At 47.5% G+C, this 22,604-nt stretch overlaps 1 protein-coding gene and 1 long non-coding RNA gene across 2 annotated transcripts in view; one reads left to right on the forward strand and one right to left on the reverse strand.

Moving 5' to 3' along the window:
- The first annotated feature begins 370 nt into the window (after nt 1–370).
- LOC144172267 (uncharacterized) lies at nt 371–10,416 on the forward strand. Its single transcript, XR_013322984.1, has 2 exons — nt 371–467; nt 9,934–10,416. It is a non-coding gene; the product is annotated as an uncharacterized LOC144172267 (long non-coding RNA).
- Nucleotides 10,417–17,881: 7,465 nt separating this feature from the next.
- LOC144172372 (putative acyl-CoA dehydrogenase 6) overlaps nt 17,882–22,604 on the reverse strand; it is a 46,086-nt gene continuing 41,363 nt past the window's right edge. The window contains exons 7-8 of the mRNA XM_077701127.1: nt 18,611–18,772; nt 17,882–18,378 (exon numbers count right to left, since the gene is read on the reverse strand). Of these exons, the coding sequence (XP_077557253.1) occupies nt 18,149–18,378; nt 18,611–18,772 (392 nt within the window). The 3' untranslated portion in view covers nt 17,882–18,148. The remainder of the gene's footprint in view (nt 18,379–18,610; nt 18,773–22,604) is intronic.

Below are 22,604 nucleotides of genomic sequence, written 5' to 3' on the forward strand. Positions count from 1 at the left end.
CAATTCATCACTCAGAAGGGTGACCATATATAGTGTGAAGGCCAAAAATAACCCAACAGCTGGTGACCAATTACAAGCAAAATAGCAACATAGTTTTTGTTCATTCGTTTACAGCGCTGTCAAAAATCCAACAAGGTGAAAAAATGAGACTACAAAAACCCAGCGCGAGCTTACGACTTGAGCTCGTCTCGGTTTCAGCGTTTTCTGTTTCATTCGCGCTGTCTATTGTGCCTAGTAATTTATCGCCCACGAGACAAAAGAACAGCCGGTGTGGCAACTGCCGTTCTCTTTGAGAGCTGCAAAATAACGCCAAGAAAAGGAGCATTCATATACGGCCTCAAGGTAGCCTAAGCAATCCGAACTTGATTGATGCACCCCTCGCGAGCTAGGTCTCCTTCCGCGACCTCTACGACCGACCGACCGGCTAAAGGACTGCACAGCACCGCTGCTTCTATTCTGCATACGCCGTAAGTACAGTGCACTGGCACACTGAAAGTGCATGCACAAACTCTGCATAGTCCATCTAAAGCGCTGACGAACCATCCAGGGGTGAGCGAATATTCGAAACTTTCGAGTATACCGAAGCGAAACACGCGACATTACATTCGGGGTCGAATAGAATAGCACTATTAGAAAATTTTGAATGAATTTTCGAAGTATTTCGAAGTTCGGAAACACAAAGGGGCACTTGCTTTAAGGAATTTGGATACATAAAATTGTGGCTGGTTGAAAATGAGAAATCCCCCGCTAAAACACATCCCACATATATTCTTTGCTACGAGTTAGAATTAGTTGGGCACTGGGCGTAAGATGGACCACCGCGAGCATGGACGGGCGTTCTCCACCTCGGCTACGGGCTTCCCCGCAGGGCTAGGCTGACGTGCGGATGAACAGCAAGAGGAAGGTTCGTTTGGGGGTGTTACAAGGTGTTATTATATGGTAAACCATGTAACACCAGGATGTTCTGGCGAAGGCGTCCCAAAACCAACTTCCATCAATGCCGCGGTAGCGTGGTGGGCGAGAGAGAGAGAGAGAGAGAGAGAGAGAGAGAGAGAGAGAGAGAGAGAGAATAAATAGTTTATTTATCGAGCATAGGCTGATGTGCGGACCTCGCCCCGTGGAAGGCATCCACGCGGGACGCTGGGAATTGGCTGTCACCATTGCAGGACAGCCAATTCCCAGCGACCCGCGTGGTGGGCGAACGGCTTGCAGGGGAGCTGCCTCCGTTTCGACGATGCAGAGTCAAGAGCAAAACTTTACGTGTATATATCGCATAGCGAGAAGAGAACAGCGATGATACAGGAGCAGCACCTACGCGTGGTTTCAGCATGACAGTCGAACGGGCAGAGCAATGCTCTCAGTCAAGTCCGGAATACGGACTGAGTCCGCTCGCCGCAGGGCGAGAATTTATAACCACAAAACCCAACGGTCCACAGCCTTCCAGTGTGTTGAGCACGCCGCCGAAAAGTACAAACACACAAAACACTTTACATAGGTCACGTGATGCGTTCGCAGAAGCCGGTGTATGCTGTGCAGGAGAGATAAGGGAAGTGCACAACGCACGGCTACTGCTTGCAGGCCTGTTGGTACACGTTTCGCTCAAACGGGATTCCGCCGGTTCCTGAAGCTGCCGCGCTGCTGTCCATGTCTCATCAGCTGCTCGAGGGCACGCGCCAGTCAGTCTCCGGCTGGTGGAACCTGCAGGCTTCACCGTCACACACGAATGGTCCCCGCAGTGCACCAACCTTCTATCACGCACGCACAGGGTAACGGTGAGGCGATGTCACGCTGAATCGTAACAATTGGTGAAGGCATACAAGTACCGACCTCCGTCATGTCGTGGTAGCGTGGTAGGCGAGCGGCTGGCAGGGCAGTTGCCTACGTTCCGACGATGAAGAGCCAGGGTCATGACCGCATTACTCATGAGTACTGTAAACTCATGAGTACTATGTACTCATGAGTACTCATACTCATGAGTACTGTACTAACTCGTCGTCGTACTCACTTTTTTATACTGGATGTGTACTCACTCATAATTGTACTCGTGAGTTTGAGTACAAATGAGTGTACTAACGAGTGAGTACGCCGACCTATGCAAACACCGCAACGCAGTGGAAGCGACGCAAATAGTCCGCAGCAAAAAATAAATGTTATCAATCCGCGTCGCATCGCGGCTGATATGCGTCCACATGGCTGAAAGCAAAGGCAGGCCTGCACAGCCGAAGTGGAAAAAAACGTTCCCGTCGTCTGCTCAAAGTTCAGCTTGGACACATGCCGCCATCCCTGAGTTCCTCTTGTAACAAACACTAAAAGCAGCAGTAAATGTACGTAAACTTTGTCCAGACAGCACTGCCAAAATCTTAATCATAACAATTGTGTCCACACAACTTGGAAGCTTATTTCTTTTAGCAGCCTTCCGCCCTCCTTTCCTCGTTGCAGGAAGCGCCCAATATCGCTCTCTAGTCTTGGCAGCGTTGTACCGTTACACGCTATGCGCGTGGCGGTCGTCTCTGGAATGTTCTGAACAGCCGCTCGTGGCTCTGAAAATGGGCAAAGTCGCGCGCTCTCCGAAAGAAGCCGTTCGTCGGGAGCAGCCAGCGAGAGTTGGCGCGCGAACGGGCACGGGGTCGTCGTGGGAATGTAGAAGCCCGCGCGAAGGATCTGCTGGACCTGAGAAGCTCTATGAAGCTTGGCCTTACGATTAGGGAACACCAGGTAGCTTTATTGTTAACATCAGCGTTCGCGACGTTAAGTCCGTGAAGCCGGGCTAGTTTTTTTAAAGCGAAAGCGTTCTTATAGTGAAACCGATGGCATCCTGTAAAAAAAAAAAACATACATTCCCCATAGAATGGTTGGTCGACGACCGAAAAGCTCTGATGAAATCTCTGGACACCAGGCGCGTGCGTGAAACCGGGTTTCCTCTGTGTCAAAACTGTGTCAAAAAGGAACGTAGGTAACAATACACGCATCGATCACGAAGAGTACAATAAGCCGGTAATAATACCTTTATCTCATTAACCACATATCAGTTTACGTTTAGATCGTTCGTAGATGCGCTTACTTAGTGCGTGAAAAATCGGCATATCGCTCTTCGTTAGCGATTTGTGTCTTTGAAGGTTTAACGATCGATTGGACACACTTTCAGTGAAGGTTGGACGTACTTTTGAGGCAGTTTTGATGTGAGGAAGCTTTCGCGCTTCTCTGAACTTTCTTTAGGAAGGAATGGCGAAGTTTTTAAGTGCGGCGAACTCTAGGGGCTCGCCTTGTCGTCGTAGCTCGCTGTAACGCTCGATATCAAGCGACTGCCGGAATCAGGCGGTGCAGCGATACCAAAGTAGAGACCGGCGTTCCGTCGTAGGGCGTCCCACACAGGCTTCAGAAACCAAGCGGTTTAAATAGCCATAACCGTTCGAAACTCGAACCGCTGGGGTTCGTTATACATCTACCCATTGCTTAGCGCAAAGAAAACTGCAGATACATTTGAGGCAAAATATATGTAATTAACCGGCGGCGCCCGCATTCATATAGTTAAAAACGCTCGTTAGGTTGGTTTTTACGATAGCAAAGGAAAAAAAAAAAAGTGGCAGTGCAACGCCGGCACGTGCGGGAGGAAAAGCGAGCATGAAAAGAACAGAACTCCCGCTCTCGCAGTATCAGGCAGAGGGCGCGCGAATTCGCACTTCCCAGCAACGCCGCCGCGCGCCTTTTTTACGAAGCTGTTTGTAGATGATCCGCGTCCAGGGCGAAGGCAGCGGGAGCGTTCGGAAATGTGGGGATTGAGAACGCAAAACCAAAAAGCAGTCAAATGTGCTGTGTACCGCAGTATAAAAATCGCTCTGTGCCTGGAAAAGCCAGCGTTCATACCTTTCCTAGAGATAAAAAATCCCGAAAGGTTTGGATAACTATGCTCCGCATTGGAAAAGGTATCAGCAACACAATGGGGTTTGCAGTAGTCACTTCACGAAAGCGGACTTCTTCGGGAGCTATATCCGTAAGTTTAGTTCGCTCTCTAGTTGTGTTTTTCGTGCAAGTTGAGTGTGTCGTTTGTTAATAGATGGCCTGCAGCCACTGAAACCGCGGTTGAAGAGAGGCGCCGTGCCACCACGAGAAGAAAGTAAAGCAAAGAACCAACAGGAGAACGTCATTGTTCTTTTATTAACGCGCTGGTTTCTTTTAAAGGGGTCCTGATATACCTTCCGCCGATGCATGGATGTACATGTATCCAAATAAAGCAATGTATTAGCAATCTCCTCCCGCAAGAATTTTGTTAAAGCGATGAGTATTAGTTGAGAAATCGTAAATCAAAAACCGCGCATTATCGTCGCTCCGCGTTTCCTCCTCCTTTCGACTTACTCTCCGCTGATGACGGCGCGAGAGCCTTGACTCCCATGATGCTGCGCTCCGCAGCGGTGACGTACTTCCGCTATTGCGCTGCTCAGACTGTCGTCTGCTACGGGCAAGCTTTGTTGACACCATGAATTCTGCACTCCGATCAAGGCTGGAAAAGCGAACGAAAAATCTGGCCGCATGTATGCGGCGGCCTGGCCTTGCCCTTTCGCGGTGTACGTTGCTGGCGGCACATGACTTTTTATCGGCGGCGAACTCGCAGCCGCACGGGGAGGGTCGTGCGCTCGTTCCCTTGATGCACCGCGCACTGTTTATCCAAAAAGCGCCGTATCAGATGTGGCCCCGCTGGTGCCGGGTCTTATTTTGCGGTGGTGGTAATTCCTGCCGGCGGCATGTGAAAAAGTCATATTAAACCGATACAGAACCCGTGCACAAAACGCTTCAATCATGTGACCAGGTTAGCTTGGGGCGACGCGTGGGGGAGAGCGGCAACGTTGGCAAAACATGCTCCTCCGCGGCTCTGAGCTTTCTAGCGCTGGACCGAGCGCCATTTCGTTGACAATCTCAAACATCGGTTGCCTTGGCAACAAGGCACAAACTGCTTTAGAAAGTCAGTATATTATCTCTATGCTTTAGAAGTCAGTTACGGTTGCGTGATCCCGGTTCAGCTTGGGGCGCCACATCGCTACATGTGGGCACTGCAGGCGTACCACTCACTCCCATTGGGAAGTGCGAGATGCGTTTGGCATTACAGGAGGCGATGATGTGTGTGTTGTGGACGCCTTTGTTTCGCGATGAAATGCGACGTTGTGCTTCTGCGGGTGGATAGTGCTTCCCATGTTCTGGATTATCTTTCTCGAGCGACGTACGACTCAACCTCGCATGGGGTATGTGCAGTGTGCGTGGCTAAAAGCCATCGGCTTGTGCAGAGTTAAGTGACTTGCTGTTCGTCCCCGCAAAGCGCGCGCGAGGTGAGTACCGAATTTACGACGGTCAGGAGGCAACCCATCCTCTGTCAATCGTGGTTCAGACTTTCAACGCATGTTGTGACGTTGTGTTCGTTAGAAACGCATCTCTGGATTGTTTTGAAGTTGAATAAAATGTATGCGTCAAACCCGGGCCTTGGGCTCAGGGCGTTCTCTGCGATTGCACGAAAGAAGTGCCACGGGGCTTCAACGCTTTCTTTATGGAACGTACTCAGGTAACAGAATATCCATGTCGTGTTATGGCCGTGTTGCATTCAATACAAACGGTTAAGCGTTTGTTTTACACTTGTTTCGTTTGTCGTAAAATGCCCAAGCACTCCGGCACTCTGCTGGCAGATCAGCCGGCGAGCCGACGCTGAGCAGACGACTGATCTCTTTGCCGGAAGTGCGTGAAAAAGCCGCCCAATAGCAGGATGTCTAGCTCATGACGAACATCTGGGAATCAATGATGTAGACATGTGAAGATGGTGGCGTCCAAAAACACGAAGGGAAGGGTGAGAAAAAAACGACAAACTTTGCAACAAAAGTGTGAGCTTTCCGCTGCGCGTAAAAGAGTAATACTTGGCACAGAGGACGTTGACGACCCAATCTAACGGTTGCGCTAGTTCATTTAGTGTGCTCAAAATGCCTTTCAGGGCCCCTTTAATAAATGCTGCATTCCAGTTGCATTTTGTGCTTTGTTGGGTTGTGTGTACTTCTTTCTCTTTTTAGCATTCGTGTGATTACTGTTTTGATCTTGCTGCTTTTTTTTCTTTCTTAACCCCCCCCCCCCCCAGGAATGGGCGATGTAGGTATTTGTAATAAATAAATTTGTTACTGCACATCGTCGTTTTCGACAGCGCGCTGAAAGCACAGCACGGCTGATGTAACAGGCCCTGCCGTAGAGGCGTCAGCGTTTGATATTTAGTTTCGGTATTTTTATTATTACGTGTAACCTGCATAAATGCCGTTGGATCTTTCCTTGTAAAAACAGCCCACAAAATTATAATTTACTCGGATTATTCGCACTTAACCCGACACAATTGCGCAGGCGGCAATAACAAAACACTGTGCTCGGTTGCGCCTACCGAGCTCTGCTTGGCGCCTAATAAATATTCGCAAAGTGTGCTTGAATAATTTTACGAGCATGGATGGAAGTGTAGCATCCTTTACCGAACCTGCAGTGCCAACAAACGTTCACGCAGTGCGGTTGGCTGGTGACGCCATTCGGTTGCAGGCACAATCCATCGATGCTCAGCATGTCATCGGTTGCCTCCCTGATGCCGCAAAACACTGTGTGACTGGAGTTTATAAACTGCTTCGCCTTCGACAAAGCCCCTTCGTGTCTCACGGGCAAGGGAAAAGATGGTCTGAAAAGACACTAATGGGCCTGGATCGGCTTTTTCCTCCAGACGCGCGCGCTTACGCGACGTCCCGATCATCGTCCCGTCCTCCATTTTGGACACCCCGTCGCGCCACCTATATTCGCTGGAAAGTGCGAATACTGAGAAGGCGAAAAATTTGAAATGCGTTGGGTGGTAGCAGTGAGCGGATAACGGCGCTACAGCCCATTACGGCGAATCACTGGTCTGCACTTACGACAGCTTTCACGTTGAGTGGAACGGCTTTAATTTTTTTGTTCTCCATCCTGTATTAAACCAGGCTAGCCGCGGGTCGCCGTCAATCTTTGGTGGCACCGGGTAGCAAGGCTTATTTAGTGACGCTAGCACCGGGTAGTCGGGAAACGAGTGGAGCGCGTAAATTTGCGTGCTTGCCGTCGCGTGGACCACCTCATTTCCGAGGCTGCCCGCGTGCCCTGGCACCCTGTCGATGCATATACTTCGATGGTGTGTTTCTTTTGTAGTGTTCCACATTCCTTCTCAATAAAGTGGCACACTGAACCATGAGCCCTTGGAGCCGTTTGATGGCTTCTGTGTTGTCACACAGCCGCGGTGATTTTTCGATGTCCCATCCAGAGGGAGCGCGCCATCTCATTGTGCACCACGAGTGTGGAGCACCAGTTATGCGTGCTCGTGGCTCGCGATATAAGGGGCGAAGCCGCATAGGGGCTCGGGCTGTCGGCATCTGCTGTCGTCGTCGTCGTTTCGTGTAGTCACGGTACTAATACATTGGCACACTCGCTTTATAAAGCCTCGCGCTAGAACATTAGAGAACACACCGGGACACTCGTTTTCCAACGCCTCGCGCTAGAGAGCTTCGTGCTTCAAAGACACTAGACTTTTACAGCAAAGCTGTATACTCCTAGCCCCCAACGGTTTCATCTCTGTGGGTCAAAACGCCAAGGCGCCAAGAATACACTCATACACTGCATGCTTCGCCCGTCCCCAGGCTTCACCTTAGTGGAGATAACCCAGGATTTCTTTGTAGGCCTATCCTATGGCCCTCTGTGCGACCAAAATGTGTGACCATGCAGTGCCTCTACGTTCCAAGCGGCCTCTGTGTAGACCACTGTTTCGTGTAACTTGGGGTCGTTAACGCCGTGTGCGCGCGCCTCCCGTTCCATGGTGTGTTGCATGCTCCTTGTTGTGCCTCCGTGGTAGGGGTTTACGTGGGTAACTTGCGTGCCCCCCCAAGGGGGTAGTGAAGGTAGCTCGGGATGATAAGGTGGCGGCCAGCGTTGGTGATAGTTGGCCTCAAGACATTGCGGTCCCCTCTGGCGGCAAGCGTGGCCTGTGATGGCAATTCAGCATACCTATATGTAGGTATGCTGAACTGCATACCTTTGCATGACGTGGTGAGTCGGTGATCACTAGTTGGAAGTCTCGCTGCAAGACTTCTAGATTGCTCATTTGTGTATGCATGGTCAGGTCAAAGCATGGCTCCGTAGCACACCTTGTCTGTGTGGACGTGGTCGCCAGCGTTTGCAGTACTTTCATTCAAACTCCGCCAAAGCGGTTACTGATTCTCTGTACAAGTATGGACTTCCACGATTTTTGGAGCTAGCCGTTCGTTGGGAGTGCCATCCTCCTGGAAGGGAAGCAATAGCTGTCGGTTACATGACGTTTCCATTCAGGTTAAGCTGACCTGGGATCCAAAAAAGAGATCTGACCTGGGACAGAAGCATCCAGAAAAGGGATGTAGTTACGCAAAGGCGTGTATTGTTGGGCTAGGGCGTCGCTTTGTAGGGCGGGGCAAACTTGTGGGGAGGAGCGCTGGCACAAGGGCACAAAGCGATGCGCACTGTCCCCCGTCGTTTTGCAGTGGAGGGCTACGGATTGTGACCGCAGCTGGAGACTTTCAACCTGCTGAAATTTCAACACACGGGCATTACCGCTTTACACCCCCAGAACCAGCCGCCACGGCCGGGACCGATCCCGCATCATTGGGCTCAGCAGCGCAACTCATTAGCCAACTAAGCCACCGCAGCGAGTAAAGATGATGTGTAAAATAAAATTTCAACACTTTCTAATACTTTCCTGGTAAATGTTTGTAAAGAATACTTTACAGGGCTCAGGTTTGACACAATGGCTTAGGTTTAACCCTTCTGAACGTAGTTATCACAAGCGAAAGCAGGCTATGCACAGTGTTTTTGTGAGTTAGCCGTTGCTTGACATTTCGGCCGCATGTAGTGCGCATGACTGGACTCAGTCTTTCGTTAGTGTTAAAGGGCGCGCACCGAGCCCAGCCCTTGCCTAGACACGAGGTTCGCTTGCCTGAAGCTAACGCACAGCCGGTCCAACCTGCGTTGAGCATCAAGCGCAGGCAAAACAGATATTTCATCCTTGCCTAGTAATGTGGTATCACGAAGCGATGTTACAAATGAGCGAGCGATCAGAAAGGCGCTGCTTACGTGCCAGCCCCTGAAGGTGACTTGCGGCACGAAGATGAGGTGTAGTAGAGCGTTCCCTCTAAAAGTCATGTTACTTTTTAAAGCATGGCTTCTCAAGGTGGGTTCCGCAGGCCCCTCCTCGGGGTTCCGCGAGCCACTGATAAATTTTCCGTGGTTCCGCACTCGCCGAGTAACTTAGATGGCGAAACCTAGGTGCGATCGATCTAAGTTACCTTCATTACTCATGCACGAGTGTCAGTAAGCACATCTCAGTGCATAACAGAAAGGCGCGAGCTGCGCAATAAATCCAGCCAGCAGCTTGTAGCCAGCCAGACTCCGAAAACGGGCCACGTGGTTAAACTGCACTTGACTCCCTGCCTTATATTACCCCCACGCGCATATCTCCTGTTTGGAGATAGGTGTCGACATTCACGTGAAATAAATTCTAAATCAAGCAAGCTTGCTTCCTGTTGAATTTATTGGACGTGAATGTAGCGTGAACGGAATGAAAAATGGCGAGGAGGGGGTCCTTGCCACTTACGGAGCTTAGCAGGGTTCCCGGGACCAACATGCTTGAGAACACCTGTTTTAAAGTATACGTTAGATATGTCAGCTCGCAGCTGCAAGACCTGCGAGAAAATGCTTCACGACAGTTAAAGCTATTGTTACAGCAGAGCAATTGCTAGGTGCACGTGCTCCAGCAGAGCAATCGAGAATAAGCATCCTGAAGGCTGCAGGACTAAGCATATACAACGTATATACCTGGCATAACAGTCCGTAGCCATGTTCAATACCTCCCAATTTACGAAAACGCACCCACTTTCCCAACAGAGACGCCGAATTTACTGGACCGTTGGGGTGTCCGGTTCTGTGTCGTCATGGGGAAGACTAGGTCATCGTCACCGCTCCTGCTGCTGTCGCTGCTGATGCTGCAGCTGGTGCTGCAGGCGTCACAGTCCGCAGCAGCACCTCAGAATGACCGGATTAATCCGGTGACCGTGCCTCAGGGTACTGCTGCACCCGCCGAGGGTGCCACCACCAACCAAGCGAGGGCACGAAAGGCTCGCTACGACTACGTCTACGACTGTGCCAAGTGCGACGACGACAGCACAGACATCGCCGCCACTGAAGTCGCCTACGAGGCGTGAAGGCCGTGTGCAGCGTCCTCTAGCGGCAAGGCGAATTAAAAAGACATTTTGCAACGCCATATCTCGAGCTAAACCTTCCCCATTTATATGGGAATAAAATAGGTGTTTTGGGTGGTAAGACACACGCCGAATTAAATGGGAACTTAAGACAGTGTAATGAGCAGAACCGAACAGGGAAGGGTGAAAAAAGACTTAGATCAGAATGGTGGGATACCGAATAAAATGTTCAGTTCTATCACAGAAATGCTGTTGAGTGGATTCAGGCAGCTTTTCTGTTTCTTACTATTCTCCTGTTTTGTGTGTGTGTGTGTGTGTGTGTGTGTGTGTGTGCGTGCGTGCGTGTGTGTGTGTGTGTGTGTGTGTGTGCGTGTGCGTGTGCGTGTGTGTGTGTGTGTGTGTGTGTGTGTGTGTGTGTGTGTGTGTGTGTGTGTGTGTGTGTGTGTGTGTGTGTGTGTGTGTGTGTGTGTGTGTGTGTGTGTGTGTGCTTACATTCCTGCTAGAGTAGGAACGGAGGCCTTGTTACGTACTCTTATTCTTCCTTAAAGGGGCCATGCAGACAAAATGCAAGTTTGGTTCATCCGAAAGATTGCCTCGTTAGAATAAAACTGGCACCACCTTAACGCAAACTACACTAAAATAAATTGTATAATTGAGAAGAAAAAGAAGGGCCATGCGACCCAACAGCTCATTTCCCGCAACAGAACCTATGACGTGTTATGGGCAGCTGTGCGATTGGCTGAGGCTGGCAAAAGCAAACGCAAGTTAGGCAGGGCTCATAAGCTGGCAGAACGAGCTATTTTCACTTAAATGTAACGCACATTCATTTCATAGCAGTAAGAATGGTGGGGTAAAAATATAGAAGCACCAGTGCATACATAGAAGCACCAGTGCATACTGCTGCTAGTACTGCACACTTGGTACTGTGCCGCTTGTTATTGCTGCACAGCATTCCGTCACTTTGGGGTTGTCTCACACGACGCTGGCCGATTAGCGTAAGCGACATCGATTCACGTGACCCTGTCTGTCGAGCATACCTCATGTTTCACGAAATGATTACCTCAAACCGTAACAAAGAAACAAAAAAGCCAGGTGAAAATATGGTTAGAAACAAAGAGAGTGTGCACAGCGATCCTGCACAGTATGGTGGCACCATCTAAGAGGATCGACGGTAAAAAAGCCATTTCTCAATCTGCCGCGGACTAAAAAGCGTACTAACGTTCGCTTGAGGTCTTTCCCTGGTGACGTCACCGCAGACGTCATGAAACGCACGATTTGGCAGGAGAGTCAAAATTATGGCTTAAATTGTGTAACTTCTCAGTGCATAAACCATCAAATGCTCCCGGACAAGCCCTGGGGGCACTATAAAACACCAAATCTTTTGAATACAACGTACTTGTATTTTGTTTGCATGGCCCCTTGAAGTAAATGTCACTTTTTTCCCTAATGTCACACAAAGGTGCGAGCAAGCTTGATGGCTCTGTAGTGTCTCACCAATGCTAAAATAAATAAGTGTAAAATTCAACCCGTTATTCGCTGACCGAAGAACAAGGGGAACATAGCTGTGCCACATGTGCAAAGATTTGTTGGCTGCATTAAAAATACTGCGTGTGAAACGCACTGGCTTGCAACATTAACTACGCATTAATTGCACATTATGCATAACAGAGAAGTTAGGGGGATTTCCAAGTATGCTCTGGCATTTGATTAGTCCTACCATTACGTGCAACAGTATCATCAATGCAAGGAGGCCAGCCAAGCTGTTGTCCTCCTAACAACGTATGCACTGCGTGTGTGCACTGCGCACATGTTCTGGCCTCGCCCTACAGTGCAGCAGTCACTCGACAGCAGCACTGCAGCCGCTCCTTCTCCCCCTACAAAAGTGCTATATCTGTTCAACACCACTTCATCCCCGTAGTGTTTAAGTGGACATTAATGCTTCCACGTTCAGAACTCATAAGAAGTGTGCTTAGACATCCACGAGTTTCTTCATTTTATTTTTTATGGAGCCAGGCGTACATCACTTTCTAGGACATAACAGTCTTTCCCTTGGGGCAACAGTGTGCCCGTGTTCTAATTAGCTGCAATCTCCAAGCCCACGTTTACATGCGAAACGCCTTTGCATTGCCAACCCATCTTCAACTTTGATCATTAAGTGCAATGCATAGCTGGCCAAGCGCATATCGAGAAAGAAAAAAGAACTACTATTTGGTGGTTTTTTCCTCTCATTACAGCCATGCGGCCTCGGCCGCATGGCTGTAACACAACACAACACCGAGGCCCAACACAAAACACCGAGAAGACCAACGCCATTCGTGTAACAGAAAGCCTCCACATCATATTACTGACTTTTTTATTTTTTTTCGGAAAGTCACTGGCACACTTTTACTGGCATGACGTATACACTATTTCATAGTCTGTTCAATTAACAATGTACTGTTCTATAGTACACTGTTCCAGTCACTATGGTACACTTTTTTTAACATCAGCAGTGCTTACTGTTGATATATACACAAGCAGTTCGAGATATGCCACTGTGTTGCCCTGTACTTAGCATGCGGCAGTCGATGCTGAAGCTAGACATGGTTAATACCTGTAGTTTTCATAATTTTCCCACACACATTGCCTGGGGGCCTCACATTCCCACCCCTCCACTTATTCTTCAAAAATTCTTGGCATCCAAAGCCTCAATTCACGTAGGCAAAACAGTGCTGCTCGCTGGACTGGCTTGGCTTAGCTTGCAATGGCACTTGCAAAAGCAGCCATAAAGCTTTAAACACGAAGCAAGGAAGGCGCACATCTGCTTCTTTCTGCGTGCCGTTCATTTGTATTGTCAGCTAACCTAACACCGCAGATTAGAGAGGGTAAAATGATAATTTTTATCTTCCAAATAATTTTTTACTAACAACTAACTTACTAACTAAGTAAATGATAATTTTTAACTAACAAATATGCCGTGCAGTTGCAGCATCAAACAGTGCACTACAAAAGTACCACTACTGAAAAGAGCCAAGAGCCAAGCCAACACCAAGTTTTTTTTTCTTCTAACAAAGGGAACCAAGTTTATAAATGAACGTTGAGATTTTTATTGCATAAATCAAGGCATGGCAAAAGAGCCTGCCCATTAGGGGGATCACAGAGATGCTTCACTCGACTTGTCTGCACAGCTCTTCACGTCTCGAGACAACACCACACGAAGCATTCCGCTAATTCCTCAAAAGACAGGTAGGTCACCTCTACTTTTCAATGCAACGTTGTTGAGCAGGTAAAAGTGGTCCCTGGGGTTTGGGAGATTGCACGAACAACATACAAGAGCACCCCCTTTCCCAGTGCACTCCATCAAATGCTGCAGAACAAATCCCCATATCTATGTACACGTGGCCGCCAGCGTGAAATGACTTAGAGACCTAGCAACCCTTGGGCCAACAGGTGAAAGAAAAGCATGACTTGGATTAAGCTCTTAGTCGTACCGACCATACTCCTTCAAGGCCGTAGGACATTATTTGCACTACATTTCTTGCGCTTGCGTTTATCTCAACCTTGAAACCACTTCACGATGTTAAACACTTCAGTCACCATGCATGCCTGTGCAAGAATAATAAAAAAAAAACATGTGGCCGCCATCTCAAATGAAGGCATGTTGTCTCTTTAAAAGTTCAGTGCACCCTTCCTCCCCAACAGTGCAATTTCCGTATTTTCGCGCGTATAACCTGCCCCGAAAATGTGAAAATTTAGGTGGCAAAGTAGGGGGTGAGGATAATACGCGGGGACTTTTCTTTAGGGCAGCTTCACGGCAATGCGCGTTGTACTGTGAAGCTCCTACGCAGTAACACTGACTAAGCCTTCCGTGGCAGCAATTTTGCAAAACATACAAAGGCAAGAAAAAACAAGGACGAGTGCACTCTAACAACTGAATTTTATTAGTTCGACGAAAGACCTATAAACCTACGAAGTGAATTGTGACTTTCGCCTTGCAGTCAGTGTATTCTACTTGCTAAATATACGCTTTTTCTGTCTACATAGTATGTAATGTGTTGCTTGAGCAGTAGCTTATGTGTAGCCTTTCCTGTATCAAATGTGCGAGCAATACGCCAAGATTTTTTTTTCTTTTCTGGCGAGCTGAAAGTGGGGGTGCGGATTATATGCAGGGGCGGGTTATACGCAGGGGCGGGTTATACGCGTGAAAATACGATACCCAACAATGCATTTCGAAATAATCGGCAGTTACCTACACTGTATGAAAAGCAGTAGTGCAGGAACAAGCAAATGATCTCTTCTTTTGTAGATATACAATCTTACTCTGGATCTTCATCACCTAGACCAAGTATACAAATTTAAAGGACCAGGCATAGACTGTTTTACGACAAAAACTCTTTCACTGCTTTGTAGTTCTGCTTCCCCATGAAAACATATTTAGAGGAACAGCAACTGCCAGTGGCCTTTGCTTTTGCTGTGCTTGCCAGAACAACCAGCAGTCGCATTAATGTCTACCTCAGAGTGTCACTAGAACAAACACGCCGAAAATCAACCCTAGAGCTGAGTACAGCACAGAATGATTCCTGTTTGCCGTGTCAATCAGCTCTAAGAATAGAGCTAAATTACAGTAAAAGAACTTCATTGCATGCGCAAGAAGCGCTGCCCCCGTGCTGTCTAACAACACACCGAAGACATGTTGGCTGACGCCTGCAACATCATACTTGTGGCCGTTTCGAGACGGCAGATCTATACCTTCCACAGTGTTACAAATGGGTCGGGAGAGAAGGCTAGAAATGTGTGCACTCTTTTGATATGCGACTACTCTCTTAACACTAATTTCATTAATGAGATTCTTGTGGCAAGAGATTACTTGACAGGACCCTGCATGTTCCATTGCCTGGGATCGTTATGCATGAGAATGAACGTTTTTTTATTATTTTTTTTCTAAGATGACAAAGCTATATGATTTTGTTTCAATTATCAAACAAGCTCTGTCCTGGACACAATGGATGCACTACTACATCTTTGCGATGCAAGTCCCAAACCTTTAGTATTTCGCTTACTCCTAAGCTCCGACAAACCCGTTCCCCAGGTTCTAAAGCTTAACTGTTGGGTACGCCAATAAGACCAACACAGAGCCCCTCCAGAAGCCCCTGCTCTCCTGCACTTTCAAGCAAGACATTTCAAATATCCAGCAAGGGTGCCCCCCCCCCCCTTCCAGCCGCCTGGCACATTCAGGTTGAAGCCTTTCCCCTTCCCTTGTCCGGTGATCGCAGCCACCTCACGCCCTCTTCTCTAGCACATGTCCCGCCTGAAATAGAACGCGCTTTTTCTGGCACCCGTGTCGAGTGGTCCTCGTCGCCCTAGCGCCTGCAGAGTTATCTCCTCTTTCTAGCAAAGCAGCTTGTTGCTTTCTTAAAGCCATTTGCTGCCCCATTTCAGCGATGAAAGCACATTAGCGTCACTGGCCAGTTGCAGAGATAACATGCTTGTGGCCACTGCTTCACCGCAGCCCCTCGATAAACACGCAGGCTTGCAGCACTTGACCTCCCCCTTAGGTTCTGTGGAAAAGCAGAACAGCTTCCACAAGAAAGTTCGTGGCATTGTTAAGCAAGGCTTACTGCTGCAGTGACCCCACGGTTCACTTAGTTACAATTAGAACAATTTTTAAAGGGACCCTGCAGCACTTTACATCGACTGCTATTGTCCCAGCAATCTCCTCCCGAAAGAATTACGAAAATTTATTCACTATCCCGAAGCCACGCACGACGAGAAATCGCGCATAATTGTTCCCTCTCAACTAGACCGCGGGCAATGCGACGAAAGCTGCGCGCTCTCTCCCGGAGAGGGGGGTTGCTCGTGGCGTTCTTTTCGGTGGAATTTGATAATATCACAGGCCGGGGAGTTTTCTCCTTTTCTACGCAACATGGAGATGTCTATTTCCGGTCTGGTGCCCAAAAAAAGCAGGCATGGGTGCCTGCTCGCAAGCAAGCGCTCGGGCTGGTAGGGCGTTTTTGAAGCAATAAACGTTTGCTGCCGAGTATCCTGGTTGAAAGGGAACTATTGAGTTCATCACTCAAACTCCTTGCGCACTCAAACACAAAAGGAACGCCAAAACTGTGCGTACAGGTTCAGGCATAGAAGTTGGTACACAGCGGCGACGACGGCGGATCGTCACAGGAAATGCGAGAAATAAGCCGCGAAGTTGACCAGCGATGGCCAATAGGACAGCCATGGCTGCAATGACGCCATTTCGGCCATGCCAGGGGTGCATTATGAGGAAAATTGAAGACAGCGCGGTTGTTTCTTCCGCGTCTTTTACAGCGATTTGCGCACTCACTGCTTCACGTGCACGTGCACGTGCACGTGCACGTCTGGCTCAGGTATTACTGGCAGTGTAATCTAAATGTTGCGCAGGTTTATTTCCACTGCTCAAAGAGTGTTGCAGGGTCCCTTTAAGATTGGTGAGAAGGTACTTAAGAGAAGGAAAACATTCGGATTTCCATGTACCCAAATGCCTGCTACATAGAGTAGTCTACAAGGTGTGGGCCAGCTGTTCAGCTAGTTAAGGTACCATCAGTGAGCCTGCTTTGATCTGGCTTACACCACAAAGTATGCGTTGCTCGACCTCAATGACAGAACTTTGTGGGGCCCTGACAAAAACTGCCCTTTTGATTGCCACATCGATTTGTCCTGCAGACAGGTGGGTGCACCCGAGCCCAACATGGAATTGTTTAACATGGCCACCTTCGCTCCCTCACCCACTGCTTTATCAGTTGACAGGCGGACTGATATTATTTCCTACTTCCCTTTAGGAGGAGGAAAAGGAGAATATCTAGAGAGTACGGAGGCAATAAGGCTGCAAAGGAGAGGCCATGCCTGTGCCCAGCTTGGCGACATCATTTCCAGCAGGTATCTAAACAAAGCTTTTCGATGGACACCAGTTACGAAACTCCGCTTCAGAATACGAGCGGCGCAACCACCCCTGCTTCACTGAAGCTGAGGGGACAAGTGTATCGGCACGGGCATCTATGATACAACAGGTCGACTTTGCCAAACGATCATTTGTCATAACAAAACTGCTTTTCAAATTACGATACATTAAATCAGGTGACGTTTACTTATGCTTCTGCTGTTTTTTCCTTTATGACTCATGGCATCAGCCGCAAGCGCTGGAGATTCTTGTTTGCTTGAGATTCCCGATACTGGTTATTCTTGTTCGCATCTTGTTTTTATTTCTTTTCTCTTTTTTCTTCTTTTTTTCCTCTCCTCCCGCTCTCTTGCTGCCCTCTGTGCCCACCGGGCTTTTGGACTGGTCAAGTTGCCTGCGAGCAACTTTTTCCTAAATCGTTCGTCATACCGTTTTTGCAAACTTTACGAGAAATAAAGTCATTCATTCATTCATTCATTCATTCATTCATTCATTCATTCATTCAATCAATCATCATTCATTCATTTACTGCTTCAACTTTCTGCCGACAGATGAAACTTTTGTCAACTTCCGCCATGCTTGCCCATTTGCCCCTAGCGCAGAGGAGGGAGCGGGGGGGGGGGAGGGGCAACTGTGGACTAGCTTTTGATACATGGGGCCCTTGGTTGTTGTTTCACGTCTTTATTTCACTTAAATTGCCCGAGGGGGCTGCTGTGAAATGAAAAAAAAACCCTTAAGGGGATCAAAAATGAAGAAACGAGGTCCTGGGCAGTTGCGGATCGGGGGCCCACGGCGCCATTGTCCATTGCGGAGGTCTTCCGGTGTGCCCCTCAGGCGGTATGCCCGAGGGCGAGGAGCCTGGCGCCAGTGGGCGGAGCAGCTGGATCCAGAAGGAACTCGTCAAATGCCCGCCAGAGCTCGACGGCGTTCGCAATTGGAGTAGATGAGTCCGAGTTTCGCAACTACTGTACACTGAGTAACTGAGGCATATAAACTAGGCGAAATGCATCTTGGCGATGATGGCGAGCATGACCTCGTCGGCCCCTCCGGCGATGGACAGCAGGCGGCCGTCACGGAAGACCCTGGCCATGGGGGCCTCCTCCGCGTAGCCCATGCCTCCCCAGTACTGGAGGCACGAGTCGGCCACCTCGCGCTCCAGCCGGCCTGCCTTTAGCTTGGCCATCGACACCAGCAGAGTCACGTCCTCCCCGGACATCATCAGTGCTGAAAGAGGGCAGCAAGACAGCAAGGCAGCAATTTGCAGCAGCAAAGCAGCAATTTGTTGTGTAACCACTCAACAAATTTGTAGGCATGCCACGGAACCCCTTCGTGACCAGTCTTTAGGTTAGGAGAGCTCCACCTTGCGAGGGTCACTGCATTAGTTCCGTGTCACTGAGACACCATGAAAGGCTGCATGCAGCAGAGAGACAGAGAAGGGAAAGCTCGGCCATCATACCGGCCACCCGGTAGTTGAGTGCCCTTAGTGCCTCGACCTCAGTCTGGAGCTCAGCCAGGCGGAACTGGACCACCTGGTGGCTGGCCAGGGGCTGGCCGAAGACCTTGCGCTGCCGGCAGTACTCCATCGTTTCCCGGATCATGCGCTCCATGATGGACATGCCTGCAACACACAGCAGAGTTTAGCGACAGCAGCAGCAGCAGCAGCAGCACTACATGCGGGACGAAACCTTGTGCAAGCAGACACCCGCCAAGGAACCAGGCACATGGCCACCGTCGAGTGCCTGGTTCCTTGTTTCGCACTGATCAACGCAATTGGGGATGGACGCTTTTACTTGTGGCCGCTTGTGGTTAAGCACTTCGACACCTGCCACTGAAGTGGCCGGTTAAACCAGTCGTGAAGACAAGGACCATGCAGTCCAGAAGACACCTCAAAAGAGCACAGGCCTAGACGGCGAGTATGAGCGCTAAAAGGTGTTGGAGCAGCGCGCATTTCCGACAGCGCTTGCACACCTTGTAAGCCTTTGTCCCCCAGTGCACAGAGTTGCACAGGATGGGGCAGAGACAGAAGTTAAGGCCAAGGTGTCGGAATGAAATGTTTTTCGTTCCGGTTTCTGTGTCGTTCCACAAATAAAAGATAAAAGTTCCATTCTAGTTCAGCCCCAGAAAGAAAAAAATAATTGTTCATAACGGTCCAACCGGTTCGTGTTTGCGCACAAAAAATTGAGATTCGTGGAATTATGTCAAAACATTGAAAATTACGAAACTATGTTAAAAAAGATGAAGTGATGCATATGAAGTTTTGTAAAAATATGCATTAGATAGCCCAACTGCACACAAAAAGACCCGAGGACACTTGAGCACTCCTCATCATATACCTTTTAATGGCGCAGCAGCCAATGACGCTCTCACGTTTTACCCTCGTCCACAGAAACTATATTCTGGCAATCCTCAACCTGGCACTCGGGTTTGATTGCAACACTGTCCCAAATGAAAAATACTCGAGTGCTGTTTGTTTTGGGGCACATGATTAGAGTGTAGTGTACACTTTTTAGGTGCGAACACTCCAAGCTTCCAGAAAAACCAGTGTGCTTCTCTTGCACGCTTAGTTCTTGAGAATACCAACTTGGTCAGGAATCCGAACATTAAAATTTGTAGGAATAAATTAAAATAAAGGAATAAATAACTCTAAAACTCCTGAAATGGAAACTATTTTGATGTCATATGTGACAAGCAAGACTCCCATCGTAGTCTGCGGTGATTTTAATATCGATCTTTTATCGGACGATTGTAGTGACTATGTCTTCCTTTTGCAGTCATTCAATTTAAAATTTCATTAACTCCTCAACCCGAATTACCAGTCAATCCGGTATACTCTCATCGATCACATGTTGTGCAGCTTAGATATAAATTTGCGAGCCGGTGTGTGCGATGTCGTTGTGGCCGATCATTGCCCAACATTTATGTTTTTGCCACGAGCCTGTATGAGACCGCCTTTTCAAAGTCACCCGAAGCTAACTTCTCGTATCATGTGAGCGTTAGAAAACTACTTGAGCGTGATAACTTTTAAAACCTGGGCAGTGACAATCTAAACATTGAATTTTAAAATGTTGTTTCTTACATCACAAATGTAATTACCCAATCTACACGCGAATGCGTCAAACATAATTATGAAGATCCTGTGTGCCCGTGGATATTTCGAGACATACTTGCTGTTCTGAAGAGCAAGGATTCGTTCTACAACAAATGGAAAAGAAACAAAACAAATGAGTATTACCGCAAGCAGTTTAAGTATTACAGAAACAAGTCAGTAGCAATGATTAGAAAATCGAAGAAACTGTATTACGCCAAAATGGTTACACAAAACAAAGGTGACACGAAACAGCTATGGAAGATTGTCAAAAACATAATTGGAATAGATCGACAAAACAAAGTCACACCCAATGATATCTCCCCACACGTTGCTAATAATTTTAACTATTACTTCATTAATGTTGGTTCTGGCCTCGCCCGGCAATTTCCTTTACAGCTATCTACTACTCCTGCACCCAGAACTGTAAATAATAACTTCTGTTTTCATAACTTCTGTTCTGAATAAGCTACAACTAGTGCTACGCCTGTCGTACACTTTTTTCCAGTGTGTACTTTGTCATTTTCATGCCAAATCGTACTGTTACGAAATTGTTCCTCACACATTACTGTATTCAGTAATATTTGTTTTTTTTGTTTTTATCGTTCTTTGAATATTCAGCATATTTGTGTTATATGTCTAAGTTACCTCTTGTTCCTTTTCTGTGCTCGCAGTTTGCAAAATCCATTTCACTGCTTTGTACACTCCTGCCTTGGCAGCTAAAAGGCTGCTGGCAGTATTGACCAAATAAAAAATAAATAAATAAAATTTCTATAGAAGATGTGCGATCCAGTGGCAGTAAAATGACAGTAAATAAAGCATCGGGTCTTGATGGCATCCAGATGTGGGTTATAAAAGAAAACATTGGCATCATTGGCCCTCATTTACGCCACCTGTTCAACCTTTGCCTTGATAATACCTGCTACCCGGATATACTCAAAGTTTCAAAAGTGGTCCCCATATACAAAGATGGAGATCCAAACGAACCAGGTAGTTACAGTACTGAGTGCGCTCAACACTCTCTCCGAAAAACTAATTGCGCGACAGGTTAAAAAATTTCTTAAAGAAAATAATATTATTGCACTTGAGCAGGACCGCTTTGTAGAAAATAGATCTACTTCAACAGCCATACTTAATTTATCACGGGCTCTTAATTCCGCGATGAATCAGAATAACATAGCTGTCGTTGTTTTTCTGGATATTAAAAAGGCATTTGACACGGTTTATCATCCAATCTTGCTACAGAAATTAGAAAGTTATGGCTTTCCAGAGTGCACACTTAAATTCTTTCATTGCTATTCATCCTCCCGGAAGCAAAGGGTTCTTATTAATGGTGTTTTGTCGGTCGTTAAAGAGATAACTTGCGGTGTACCCCAGGGCTCCGTCATGGGTTCCATATTGTTTTCACTTTATATAAACGATCTCCCTAAGGCTCTTCACTCCTTAGAATTAATAATGTATGCAGATGATGCCGCTCTGGTTGTTTCCGGAATATCTCTTCAGGAAATTCAAACCAGAATAACCAGTGAGCTGAAAAACCTATCTTGGTTTTTTTTGAAAACCGCTTAACACTTAGTGCAGATAAAACTAAGTACGTCATTTTTCGCTCTAGGTACAAGACCACACACAATTTTTTTACACTTACTCTGGGCAGCTCGTTAATACAGCAAGTCTCGTATTTCAAATACCTAGGAGTAATTTTTGACTGTCATTTACACTGGAAAGAACAAATAGTTGAACAAACAAATAGCACATGCACAAAAGAACAAACAAATAGCACATGCAAGAAACTAGCTTTTGGTTGCCACGCGCTCTTTAAGGCGAGATATTATTTTCCGTACGATGTACGACGCTCCCTCTACTATGCATTCTGTCATTCACATATTAGTTATAGTGTGAGTCTTGGGGGCAAACGTATAAAACCTACATGTCGTCTTTACTTCGTATGCAAAAACGAGCATTGACTGCGTTGACACCTGATTCAGGTCTTTCCAGAAACAACGTTTTTATGATAATCACGTACTGTCGTTTTGATCCTTGCGTAACTACAAAATTTCGCTCGTGATCGACAGTATAACAAACACCAATTCTCCCTTTCCATTAAGCCTTTTTACCTTACCCTCTCGTATTACAAGGCAAGCCTCGAATTTCAATTTCAACCTTCCCAAATGTAACAATGTATATGATGAACGCCTGATCGAGTTCAGTGGAGTCAAAATATAGAACGACCTTCCGATAGAGGTGAAAACAGCGAGAAATTTTAAGATGGCCGTTAAACAGCATTACAAGTCTTGTGAAATTTTACCTGAAACTCTTGCTGTGTAAATCATCTTTTTAGTGACATTATTTTTCTGTTGGATTTGTT

Source organism: Haemaphysalis longicornis, unplaced genomic scaffold, assembly GCF_048455015.1.
Source record: "Haemaphysalis longicornis isolate Haplotype H1 unplaced genomic scaffold, Haemaphysalis longicornis Haplotype H1 scaffold_20, whole genome shotgun sequence".
NCBI lineage: Eukaryota > Metazoa > Arthropoda > Arachnida > Ixodida > Ixodidae > Haemaphysalis > Haemaphysalis longicornis.